Source organism: Streptopelia decaocto, assembly GCF_964273445.1.
Source record: "Streptopelia decaocto genome assembly, chromosome: 5".
In the NCBI taxonomy this organism is placed as follows: Eukaryota; Metazoa; Chordata; class Aves; order Columbiformes; family Columbidae; genus Streptopelia; species Streptopelia decaocto.
This window is the reverse complement of record NC_138659.1, coordinates 65,186,717-65,198,998: the sequence shown is the minus strand read 5'-3', so window position 1 is coordinate 65,198,998 and position 12,282 is coordinate 65,186,717. Positions and strand designations below refer to the sequence as shown.

The 12,282-nt window shown below is 41.0% G+C and overlaps 1 protein-coding gene across 3 annotated transcripts in view; it reads left to right on the top strand.

Annotated features, from left to right (window-relative positions):
• The window catches only part of SHTN1 (shootin 1), a 64,553-nt gene extending 52,426 nt beyond the window's left edge, over positions 1-12,127 (top strand). For all 3 annotated transcript variants that reach the window (XM_082053008.1, XM_082053007.1, XM_082053009.1), the window contains 3 exons: positions 1,343-1,463; positions 2,042-2,225; positions 10,589-12,127. In XM_082053008.1, coding sequence (XP_081909134.1) covers positions 1,343-1,463; positions 2,042-2,225; positions 10,589-10,799 — 516 coding nt within the window. In that variant the 3' untranslated portion in view covers positions 10,800-12,127. The remainder of the gene's footprint in view (positions 1-1,342; positions 1,464-2,041; positions 2,226-10,588) is intronic.
• Positions 12,128-12,282: the final 155 nt, after the last annotated feature.

Here is a 12,282-nt window from a genome sequence, read left to right as displayed (position 1 = left end):
TCTATTCCTGAGACCAGTCATTAGGCACAGTCAGACAACAAACATGGGGGTGGGATGTGATGGAGTAAACATTTGTTGTTACTATGTTAATTATGCATTTCATGTAGACCTCTATATAATTGGTACAAACAAAACACATTTATGTTCTGCAAATTGCAGAGTTTGAGTGACTCCGTTGCTCAAGTGGCTTTTGTACAGATCTGGAGCATACTACTCATTAATAATATACCTGCTCAGTTCAATTTCAAATACTTGCCAAAGAAATACTTTAACTTTTGGGCGGGGGTGAAGAATTAGTAGCTGAAAGTAATACAGCTTTTGCAACTTGGGATGCCGTTTCTTTTTGTCATTTGCTGGTTCTGTGTGGAAGTTATGTGCTTGTCAACAGAAGATGTTAAGAACATGTTATTTATGCTCTGGATAGATGCTATAAGATACATTTTGGAATATTAAATAAATGGGATTCCTAAAGGTGGCAAAGACTCAGAGGGGGAATGAAATAGCACAAGGGTCCCAAATTTTCAGTTGCGTTATAAACATCTTTTAGGGAAGTTTTACAGTGAAGTGAGTGCTTATCTAGTAACTGGCTTTTGTCGGTTGGGAAATGCATGCACTGTGCACTACATACCTGTTAAAATGTGAGCAATTTGGGGAGGTTTCAGGTTTTGATCAAAGCAGATTTTTTTTATTTCCTCAAGAAAAGTGCTCCTGGATCTACATCTTAGCTGATTCAAAATACTCACCTTGGCATAAGCCAGTAATAGAATTAGTTTCTATTTTGTATGTATGAAAAAATGTTTCAACTTGGTCTAATCCTGTGTGTAAGAGAAACCATGGCGCATCTGGGCATAGGCTCAGGTTTATGTCAGATCAGGTAGATTATAGGATAGAATAACATAGTGACTCCTGCAGACATGTGTGCACACTGGGATGCAGCAGCACAGGACCATGCTAAAATACAAAATAAGGATCTTTGGCTTTTTGCTAGTAGAGATTAATTATGGGCATGATAACGCTCTAGCAGTTTTTAAAGATCCTTTAAATATTAAGATGGAGGAAGTCGGCAGTTCCCTGCAAACATCAGAGTTTGTTCATTACTGATCCAGAGCATCTTGCTGAAGCCTGATATCAACCCTGTAAGGTGTAGGTGTGGTTAATCTGTACATCTGGAAATCCATGTAAGGGGGGCAGTGGTGAGCCAAGCCCCAGCTGCTCGCTGTTGTACTAATGGAAGAGCTTCTCACACTGATATAGAATTGCAGTCGTTTTTCTGCAACTTGAAAGTTTTTCAATTTGTGCATATGGGATGTTTGGCAAGGCATAATATATCCTCTTACTGTAGGAAACACTGAACAAATCCACTAGTTCCCGAAGCTTGAAGTCCCTTGAAACAGACAGCAGTGAAACGGAGCTGGAACGAGTTCTGCGGCGCCGGAAAGTCACCACAGACCAGGACAGTGGCAGTAAGTGGCTGGACTCCTTCATGGTCCTTGTCTTCTCCATGCATTAAGTGACTCTTGGAGCTTTACTTTCTCTTCCAGACTATTGCCATTTTAGCCATTATGGAGAACCCTGCTTACTTCTATGGTGACTCACTTTTATGTCACACATGTCACTTATCATCCCCGTTTTCTCCAAGAGATGCCTCTGTCAGGATTTTCTGCCCACGCAGCCATATAAACACATGCTCCTCTGTCCTGCCTGCAGCTCAGACGCTGTTAACTAGAGTTAATAGTCTGACCCTACTGTTAAAATATTCTTCAAAGGAATGATAACCATAGAAATGAGGTTTAGGACTAATGTTTTGAATTAATCTTGTCTGCAGAGAAAGGTTGTGTAGTTCTTAAACTATGCTTTGCTATCAGCATCTGTAAGAAACTGTCCATGTTCTGCCTGGTTAGAAACAGAGCCTGTGCAAGTGTGAGTCTGTGCCATAGCTGATCCAGATGTGGCTGGTTTTAATGTCACTCAATGGTTTTATCTTGAACTCTGTAGAGAGACAGTTCAGTGACAGAAGCATTAAATTGTCTTTGGGTTTTAGGTCCCACTGGATTCTTGGCCACATCAGAATCAAAATCTCTGCCTGTGCTGGGTTCGGGAGCCAGTGCCGCACAAACAGCACCGAACAAGAAAGACCTGGAGACAGAATTCACTTCCAAAGTACCCGCCTCAGGTCCTGTCTCTAACCAGACTGAAGGTGTCACAGGCTCCAAGCCTACATTACAGTAAGTAGAATACGGATGTTAGTACAAGGTCTGGTTAGCTGGTGCATTTTGAAAGTGCTTTAACATCTGTTTTGGTGAAAAGTATAAATGTACAGTCTGCAACTGTTTACCACTGACTTGTCAGATAATTGCAGTCTCATGTGGAAGTAGAAGTTGAATTATCCTTAATAAAGCTCTTTTCTTGTGGAATATCTGAGCATTCTAGAAAAAAAAAAAAAAAGTTAATTTTCTCTGCTAAAAAAAAAATAGAACTTGAAAAGTTTTCAAGGAATAGTAATCTTGAGTTTTGTGCAATATCTGAAGAGGGAAGATAGTTATGCACTTAACTCCTGATTTTTAAAATAGGTAGTTCTAGCAATTTAAGTCGTATTAATCTGTGTGCAGGGCTGTTTCTGTTGAACCAAAATTGGGTGGTAATTATTACTGTTAAATGTTTGTTGGTTAAATCTCTGAACTACCTTTAAATCCCAATATCAAGATTCTTCAAAAAAAAACCCATCCCAAAACCCTGGTTAGTGCTGCATTTGCACGGGCAGGCAGAGGAATCTTTTGTCTCAAGAGACTGAAGACCCAAGGTGCCAGTTCAGCATCAAAGAGTTAAACCTGCTTCAGGGTTCTTTATTTCAGACAGATCCTACGGAGGATGGGTTTGTTTTATAACAACACCAAGCTCCTTCTGAAATCAGGCTGTGCCCTTCCTTCAGTTCCCTTGCCAGGTGGTTTGTCAGTTTGTCACTTCAAGAAAAGGAAATAGATGAGACAAATGAGATCGGCAGAATATCGTAATCATGTCTAATTAAACCTCTGAATTCCTGTTCTGTCAGTTGAAAAATACCACCAGTACCAATTCTAGCAAGGCTCCATTGCTTAGTTCAAAGGAGTAAGTCACGGCAAATGAGCTGGAAATTCAGTTCGCATCTGTTTTTATGAACTAATATTTACTTCACTCTCCTGCAGGTACTTTTATCATTTATTTTAAATGGATAAAGAGCTCAATTTCATTTTTGCCCTACTGTTTTATTTAGTTCGCACTGAGTTTTAAAAGCAGATTGTGTTTTGCAATCATATGTATTTCCCCCTTTTATTTCGTTTAAGCATCCTTAGAAGAAAGGTGATCTTCATTTTAATTTAATCAGAAAGATGAAGATTTGTTCAACAGTTAATTTGGCGTGAATAATGCCATTGGGTTTTCTTGAACTGCTACCCTGACAGAAAGGTGAGGTTGTTCCTGAAAAATACTGTGTTTGTGGTTTGTGGATTTCTACGATTTTGAACTGATAACCTTAATCAGAAAATACAGCAACTCTTTCCACCTTTTGTCTACCTTTTATTCCACCAAACTAAGTGCAAATTGCATTTACAAGAAAGGAAATGAAATAATTGCAGGCCCCAAGGTCTCGCAGAATGCATGGTGAATTGACAGTGAAAAGGATCTTGTGTTGACAGTCACAGTTGTTATGTGTTGTAAAAGCATATGTGAAGCTCAATTTATTTCTCAGCTTGCCTATTCAGTGACATCCTAAAAGACACATTTCACTTTAATTTATCTGTTTAAAGCATTAAAACAAATGTGGTGGGCCAGACTCCTTAGTGCTGCAGGGCTTCTTTGTGCTGTCGCTGGTGTAAACCTGCTGAATTGGAAAGGCTCATCATTGAGGATGGTTTTCCAGCAGCGAGAAGGTGCTGGGGCTCTCATACTCTGATGCCGCTGGGCTGGCAGGGAGGAGCAGAAATAACCTGGATGCTTCGCACCACAGTTAATTGCAATTACTATGTTTTTTTTTCTTCTGAGCACTGTTTGCAGCAAAGGTTGGGAGAAGCAGCCTCCAGACTCCCAAGTGTGTGAGCACTGTTTGGAAACACAGCTCACTCAAAGCAGATGTCAGAAAGAGGTTTATTTGTCTAACGTGCCTGACAACTTGGCTGTAGAATCAGACAGTTTTCTGGGCTTCCCTGAGTACACCTATACTAGCAGTTTAGTTTGGGTCAGCAGAACACTTCTGAAGCCAGTCTCCCTACTGTCCCCTGTTTGATTTGTGTCCCGGAGTGGTCTCAGTGCATAAACTGGATCCCTGGATTCATTGGATGGGTGAAAATAAAGCAGAAGATGTGATCCAGTCTTTCATGCCTGGCCTAGGAGCCACATGAGAGCTGGTTCAGTGAATAATGCCCCCCCCCCGAAACACGTGTTCCGAGGACACCAGTCTGAAGCACCGGCTGTTCCCCTCCTGTTGCACCACACTTAGTTCCTGAAGCCGCCCGTGTTAACTAAACAAACAGCACGCTGCTTTGACCAGATACCCTGAATGACAAAGGCACACAAAAGAGTTATTGTGGCTCCTCTTCTCCTCATTCATACCTGAGGTAAAAGGATGCAGCTGTCTTATCATTTGCAATTCCTTGAAATCTGACAAAGGTGTGACCTACTCCAGCTGTTTGCAGCAGCCAAGCAAACCTTTTGTAGCTCAGTAGAGGACTGTGTGTCTCATAATTACCAGGTGTTTCTTTTTTTCTTCACCTGGATTTTAATGTACAGCTTCCTATTTGAAACCTTAGGGGTAGTTGTGCGTGAAATATTTCTCTTCGCTGCACTATTTAGTAAGGCTTGAAATCTGAAGGAGGAGGTAATACTTCCAGACATTTAAATGCAAACAGCCCTATTCATCATTCTTTACGTTGAGTAACAGTTGAGCACACCAGTTCTCATGGAGGAAGAAGGTTGGGACTTTGAAAAAGATGCAGGCTTGAAAATGTGTCTGTGAACAACAGGTAGACACAAGTCAGCTCACTGAGAAAAATCCTGGATCCTCCCTGCCCCCAAGTCAGGTTCAATCTAACCCAAATCCTAAGGGGGTGAGGAATGTCAGCATTTGCTTGAAGTAGGACTTGCAATATGGTTACTCTGTGCTTAAGTGTTACTAAAGCCCTGGCCTCCAGCTGAATCAGCTCAGCCACTGGTGTGAGCTGCCAAAGGCAAAAAAAGGCTATAATAATAACAAATACACGTTGATTCTGAAACTTCTCCTTGATGGTAGCTCAGACAAGTTAATTTCCAAGAAAAATTAGGCCTTCAAACCACTAGGTGAGCTGTTATTTCAGTGCAGGGGGTTGTTAGAAGGAGGGTCTGAAGCCATTAAGCAGGTGATCCATAACGTGTGAAGTTTCACTGAGGTTGTGCTGAAGGGGATGACATAATACTGTGTGTCCTGTAGAGAAATTGAGGCTTTACCTCAGTATTCAGGTAACTTCCTCTGCAAATCTCTTCCCAAATGTTTAACCCAGCGTGAGCGTAATTCTGTGACAATCGCTTAGAAGAGAACAGGTGACAATTGAGTTCCATTGGGAGCGGGAGAGTTCCCGTGCCGCCCTGGGGGTGCAGACACAAAGGTGTGGCTGCTCCTGCCCCTGGGTTTGGGGGGATTTTTTTCCTTTCTGTTTTTTTCCAGCACTTTGTAAACATTTTGTTTCTGGGCAGCAGAGTTCTCCCCTAACAGAGTGAACCACAGAGAGGGTTAGTCTTAATCTGATGATTTTATACAATTAAAGGATTTGTCCTTCTCCTGGCTGTAATCTTAGTACCCTTGAATCATCCCCCAGCTCTGCGGGAAGCAGCTCAGCCTGAGCCAGAAAAAACTCTAAAGGTTTTCCAGTGCAGCTTGAATGTGGGTAATTTAGCCTGAACAACAAATGAAGAAAACAATGAGATGTTCCAGAAGTTTGAGGTCTCCTCAATATTAACTGTTTTAAAAATACTGTCACACATTTTTCGTAGACCGCGCTTTTTGTGCGCGCTCTCAGTGCAGGTAGAAGCTCTCCAAGATTCTTCATTTAAATGAATTTGCCAATCTCTGTGAGGATTTTTTAAAAAGCACATAAAAATGGGAAAAATTTCCATACTAAATGTTGTCTGCAGTTCCATTCTGCTCACTGCTCTCTTGATCACCTTTCTGCTCAGCAAGATTTGGCAGAGGCATTCCAGAAATAGAGAAGGTTTATTGCACTTTCTTCACAGACGCCTGGTGTTACAGATAGTGCTGGGACTATTATATCAGAGGAGGGAACCACCAGACTAATTCACTGGTGTTTGTGTTCCCTGTCATTTCCTTTTGACAAATCCTGTAGTGTGATGGAATTTTTTGTGCGCTGAAGATTTTCAAGATTTGAAATTGGTGTCTTTTTTACCGTTGCTCAGTAAAAAATCGTTGTTACTCAGTTGTTGCCTTTGGTCCTGTCTCTTGTATTCCCCTGCCTTGTTAAAAATTCTGAAATATTTTAAGAAATGCATATATGGCTTTTATTCTCAGTAAAAGTCTTTGAGTGAGGATAAGATCACCTCATATGGGGATCTTGCAGTACAACGGGAATGCTGGGGTGGGCTGGGCGCTACTTAGGCAAAGGGCAAGCTCTAACTGAGACGCAGGCCTGGCTTTTAAGCATCATAAAGAAGCAACTGGTGGTGTGCAACTGTCAAATCAGCTTAATGCTTCAAATCTCACCTCTGGGGAGTAAGGAATGGCACTGGGTGAGTTTTAGTTTTGATTTGGAAAGCAATTTTGCTTTGAAGGGTGATGACGGCTGTTTCAGCATCCTCAATAGGGCAGCTCGCTCAAAGACCGTGTGTACTAATTCAGTGCCGTGTTGGTGTCAGCTCTTGTAGCAGAAACGGCTTCGGTCCCACCAGCTCAAACTCCAGGCAGAGTATCCGTGGGGACTCTCCCATGCCTACACTGTTTACTTACAAAACTAGTCTTTGTTGGAATAGATTTTTACCAGTATTTTCTAAATACCCTGTAAAAAAAATTGATATTCGTACAGTATTCTCCTCAACTGGTTTCCTTTAGCCTTCTGCTTTTATGTATTGTTAGGAAATTGGATGGGACTTAATCCAATAAAATTTTCCATGATATTTACATAAAATTCTGGTTTCTAATGGAAACACATTACAGTGATTTCATGAATAGGGCACTGAGCGAGGTTAAATAATACCAAGGTTATAATATTAACCAGAGGAAACAAAGAAAATCCAAGTCTCAATTGACAATCCGACCCTTAGTTTGTCCTTTTGTGCTCCTACTGTAAATTATTTACAAAGGGCACAGCAGTACTAGTTCACAGATGGCCCATCAGGCGTAACCCTTTATTTTTACACCTTCTGTAGCTTCTGTAACTAAATAAATGGAATATATTGCTTTTGGGGCTGTTCTCTCACAAGCAGTACTCAGTACTGCATGGGACATTGCATATCCTGTACAATTAATCTAAAATATATTTATCATCTAAATTTGAATTTCACAGTACGGATTTTATGTGTTCAGTCATAGAAATATATGCAGACTTAGGAACAATTATGCATGAATGAGTACAATAGGACTAGGTTGTCAATTTCTGGCATAAATATATAGTTGGACAAATAACAAGAATACTGATAGAGACATTAACAATCTTAATGACCAAAGAGCTTTGCATAGAGCTAAATGCAAATACTGTGGACAAAATTGTAATTGTTTAAAACTGTGGCTAACTACGTCTGTACTAATTGCTTTTCCCAGTTTTATTTGTAGCAGCAAAACCCGGTTTTTGAAAGGGAGCACCAAAATTATGTTCATTCTTACACTGAAACTTTATTATGCCTGTATTCTGCTCTCGACAAACTAGGGAAAATGAGCTATGAATACCTGATAAATAGGGTTAATAATTTTTAACAATACCTCAGCTGTAACAGCATCACTGTCAGGCTGGTGCTGCAACCGTGTAAAGGAAGAAGGGAATGTTCGTACAACAAAGTCTGAATAGTAATTCTTATTTTTATGCTTGAAACGCTGATTTAATCACTGGTTTTCTCCATTAAACTACTTTATATCGACATCTTTCATTTTTCTGTCCTTTGAAGGTGGTAAATATGATTGCCGTTTTATCCATTTTTGTTATAAATGAAACAGACTTCAGAGCGCTTGGCTGTGCATCAGTTGTTGGAATGCTGCCATACACTAATGCAGGCTCCCCACTGTGAGCCCAGTGAAGAATTATACTTTGATTCACCAGATTGTATTAAATAGTCCAGCTGTTGGGATTTGAAAGATAGTTACCTCCAAAGTGAAATAAAAATGAACTTGGCATTTATGGCTTTGACCATTTTTATAGTGTTGGGCAATCAGCTTTTCAGAGGTAGCACTTTTAAAAATAACCCTCTTCTGGTTACGCTGCTTTAAAAAGTTTAATTTGCTGTAACATTCAAAATACCCCACCTTGTATTTTCTGGAATGATTGGCAACTTTTGCATAAAATAAGCATTATTTTCCTTATGAAATCACTAGCTTCTGATGATAATCAAATGAGTCTGAAACTGTATCTATTAGCGCCAATTTCTGCATTAATTAACTTATGCCGAAGTTCTAATGTTAGAGACAATTCTTGTAATTAAAGCTTGAACATGGAATTTCATTCACTATATCAAGTGCTTCAACAGCAAGCTGAGTAAATTCTTTCTGAAATGTGAAGTGCAACAACTGTTGTTGCTGTGATTATTTACTGTACATTTACTCGCTCCCCGTCAGGTGGGAGCCAGTACAATCTCCGTCCCATGCTCTAATTGTTGAGTGGGGTGACCTCTTTTTTTTTCTTATGTCACTTTCTCTAGGACAAAGACTGTCGTAATAAAGGGCAGTTCACAGCAGATGGATCCAGTAGCTGAATTTCTTTCTCTGGCCTCTAGTTGGTTCCACTTTTTCCTTTCAAGGATGTTATCTTAGCAGTATGGAAGGCTGGTCCTTATGAGTAAGCATGAAAAATTAGAAGAAAAATAAAATAGGCTCTGGACTAGCAGACGCAGTTGCATAGAGCAGCTCTACGGTGAGGCTCCCCAGGAGCCGCACACCCACTGGTGCGTGTAGGACCTTCCTGCACGAAGGGGTTTTGCACACACCCAGTTTGGTGGTTGTAGCTGTGTTGGTGTAGACGCCTATACTGTGTTCTTACCATCGTGTAAGCCCCTGCCTAAAGACAGGCTGAGCCCCTGGGAGCCCCTGGAGGAGGCGTAGGCTGCCCGTCTGCCCGTGCAGCAGCACTAATATGATGTAGGAAACACCCAGTCTGCGGCTTGTTCGGGTCGTGCTTTCCCACTGTTGGCATCGGTCTCTGCTGGTGTGTTCTGGCTAATCTAAGGATTTGCCTGCACGTTTTCAACACTAGTACAAAGCTTTTGAATATAGACAAGTGCTTTTAGTGTTTATAGCGTGATGCCAGCCTCAAGAAATAACCCTGGTGTCTCTGACCTTTCCTTCCTCTCTCCCCACTCAGAGGGCTTTTTATCCGCAGGAATCCCTGCGCTGCCTGCAGTCAGCCGTAACCCTGTCTCTGCAGTGCGGCATGTAGGTCTATTGCCCTCTGTATTTCAGCAAATCCAGTAGGTGATTTTTCAGGAATCATTTACCCTCGCTCCCAGTGAGACCACGAGCAGCCTGTTGGCTGGTTATGCTGCCTCTGCCTCCCTGCTGTATGGCAGAGGGTGGTTCAGTGAAAGCCTGGGACGGGAGGTGGAGAAGCAGCCGTGTTTTCTCAGGGTGCTGGGCCACCTTGTCTAGACGGTGCTTTTGCCAAGAAAGGTTGGACCAGATGATCCTTGTGGTCCCTTCCAACCTGGTGTGCCACGAGTTTATTCTCCTTTCAGGCTGTAGGGCTGTTACCTAACAGACAGCAGGGACTGGGAGTGTTTTCTCTGGGTGCAACTGCTCTGTTGGACATGAGGGAACCTAAATTGGGCTCAGAGATGAGAGAAAATAAGTTCTTAAGTCTTTAAAGTGATTCTTTCATAGTCAAAGGATTTTTTTTTTCAGTGCTTTATAAGTTTGTTTTTCCTTGTAAATATCTTCCATGGCTGCCTTAACAAATATTTGGGAGAGGTAACGTGACTGTTGCATTTTGTGAACTATCGTCTGTATGTAACAGCTGTAAATCTAGAAATCTGTTTGCTAGTTCAGTAGACTTGTTGTGGTCATAGAATCATACAACAGTTTGGGTTGGAAGGGACCTTAAAGACCATCTAGTCCAACCTCCCACCATGGGCAGGACACCTTCCACTAGACCAGGTTTATCAAAGCCCCGTCCAACCTGGCCTTGGTCACTGCCAGGGATGGGGCATCCACAGCTTCTCTGGGCAGCCTGTTCCAGGGCCTCACCACCCTCACGGTGAAGAATTTCTTCCTTATATCTGATCTAAACCTACCCTGTTTCAGCTTAAAGCCATTACCCCTTGTCCTGTCATACATGCTACTAATAATATAAATCCCTTTTCTTTATATTTAGATTCTTTCTCCTAAATATGTGAACTGTTATCTGTTTTCATATATTTATTCTTTCTTCTCTAGATCAACTAGTCATACAGAATTGACAAGAAAAGCCTCTAGCAGCGAAAAAGAGACAGAATCTGTTGTAGTTTTAGATCCTGTTTCCACCAGCAGGGATCAGATGTCCGAAAACACGCTGATTCACAACAAAATGAAAGAAGAAAAAATCAAGCCGCTGGGTAAAGAAACTAGTGCTGAGAAAATGAAAGAAGCAGACAGTTCTAACTGTTAATTGTTGTTCTGAAAGGCTGTAAGTTTTAGGAATCATTATCTGGACATGTATATTGCTTAGGTGTGTTACTAGGGGCTACGGTCTGTACTCCAAACAGCTTTCAATAATAGAGATTGAGATGGTCTTTTTAATGCAGTTTTGTTACATGCATTAAAGTGTTAAATAACTATGTATCACTCAGTATCCCTTTCGCATTTTAATTTCGCAGGTATGGTTAATATTTTCTTAGATAATGTCAGTTACCTTTTCTTCAAAACGGTATTTGAAAAGACTTTTTAAATTATTATTTTGTTGAGAAGATGCCTTGTCAAAGTTCCATTCTAAAGCTTGCCAGAAGTCACTGGCGTCCCTCTTGAGCTGGACAGGTTCAGGTTAGACCCTGTGAAACTGATTGCACACACATCAGCTTTAGTATGGGGGCTGTTATTAATAATTAAAAAAATCAGGTTCTAGACACGTTGCTTTAAAAATATTTTGATATCTACATAAACCAAGATCTTGTAGGTCTCCGTACTGCTGTATCCAAGCACACTCTTTTGAGGAACTTAAAAAGCACAAGCATTAACCCTTCTGTTCCATTTGCCCCAGTGGACAACTGGCCCAAAGGCTGAAAGGCAGAGGCGGTGCAGCGTGTCATCTCGGTCTCAAGGTAACGGTAGCCAAAGTCGAAAGTTCGTGGGTTGAGATTGGTGCTCTCATTTGGATTAAAAGCTTTTCAAAGGACAAGCTCTCTCCTGGTTTTTGTTTCAATGTTACAGAGCAAAGTTTGGAGCTGCTGCAAAAATATAAGTTACGGTAGACTCCTGGGAGTATGGAGTACATTTGGGATTCAGTCAGTCTAGGATTGCAAGTTATTTGGAGTCGACATTTTGAGAACTCCCAGCTGAAAGCTTGCAGCACTAACAAATAAGCCTTTGCTTGGAACCCAGTACACACTGGTGGCATTAATTTCTTTGAGAACACTTTAGATGTTGCTATGTGATGACACAAATCCCAGTTTCCCTCAGCCCTTATTTCCTATCAAGATAGTGAGACAGGTATGTAATGGGTTTGCTCCACTGCCAATTCACGTTCCCTTTTAGTCTCTTTTTAAATTCTACGCAGTATCTCATTCTTTCATAATGAACGAACAAATGTAATCAGGGATTTACCTAAAGATCGGCGTAACTGAAATTAGGTGGTCAAGTACTTGAATGCACTTGGATTATTTTTTATTTAATGGTTTGAAACAGTGATAGTATTGAAGGATGAATGTTCTGAGTTTGTTGGTTTTGGCTCTGCATGCAACTGTCTGGTGCTTTCCCTAAAAATAAAATGATAGTAACGAGTGTGGTGGTTTCACATCTTTTTTGGTGTTTTTTGCATGTTTGGTAAGAAAATCTTGGACTTGATCTAATTACTGAACTATGTATGATTCTTAAACTTGGGGAAATTTGTCTCTCATTGATGTCTTAATTTCTGGGGGGCAGTTGATTCTGGTGCT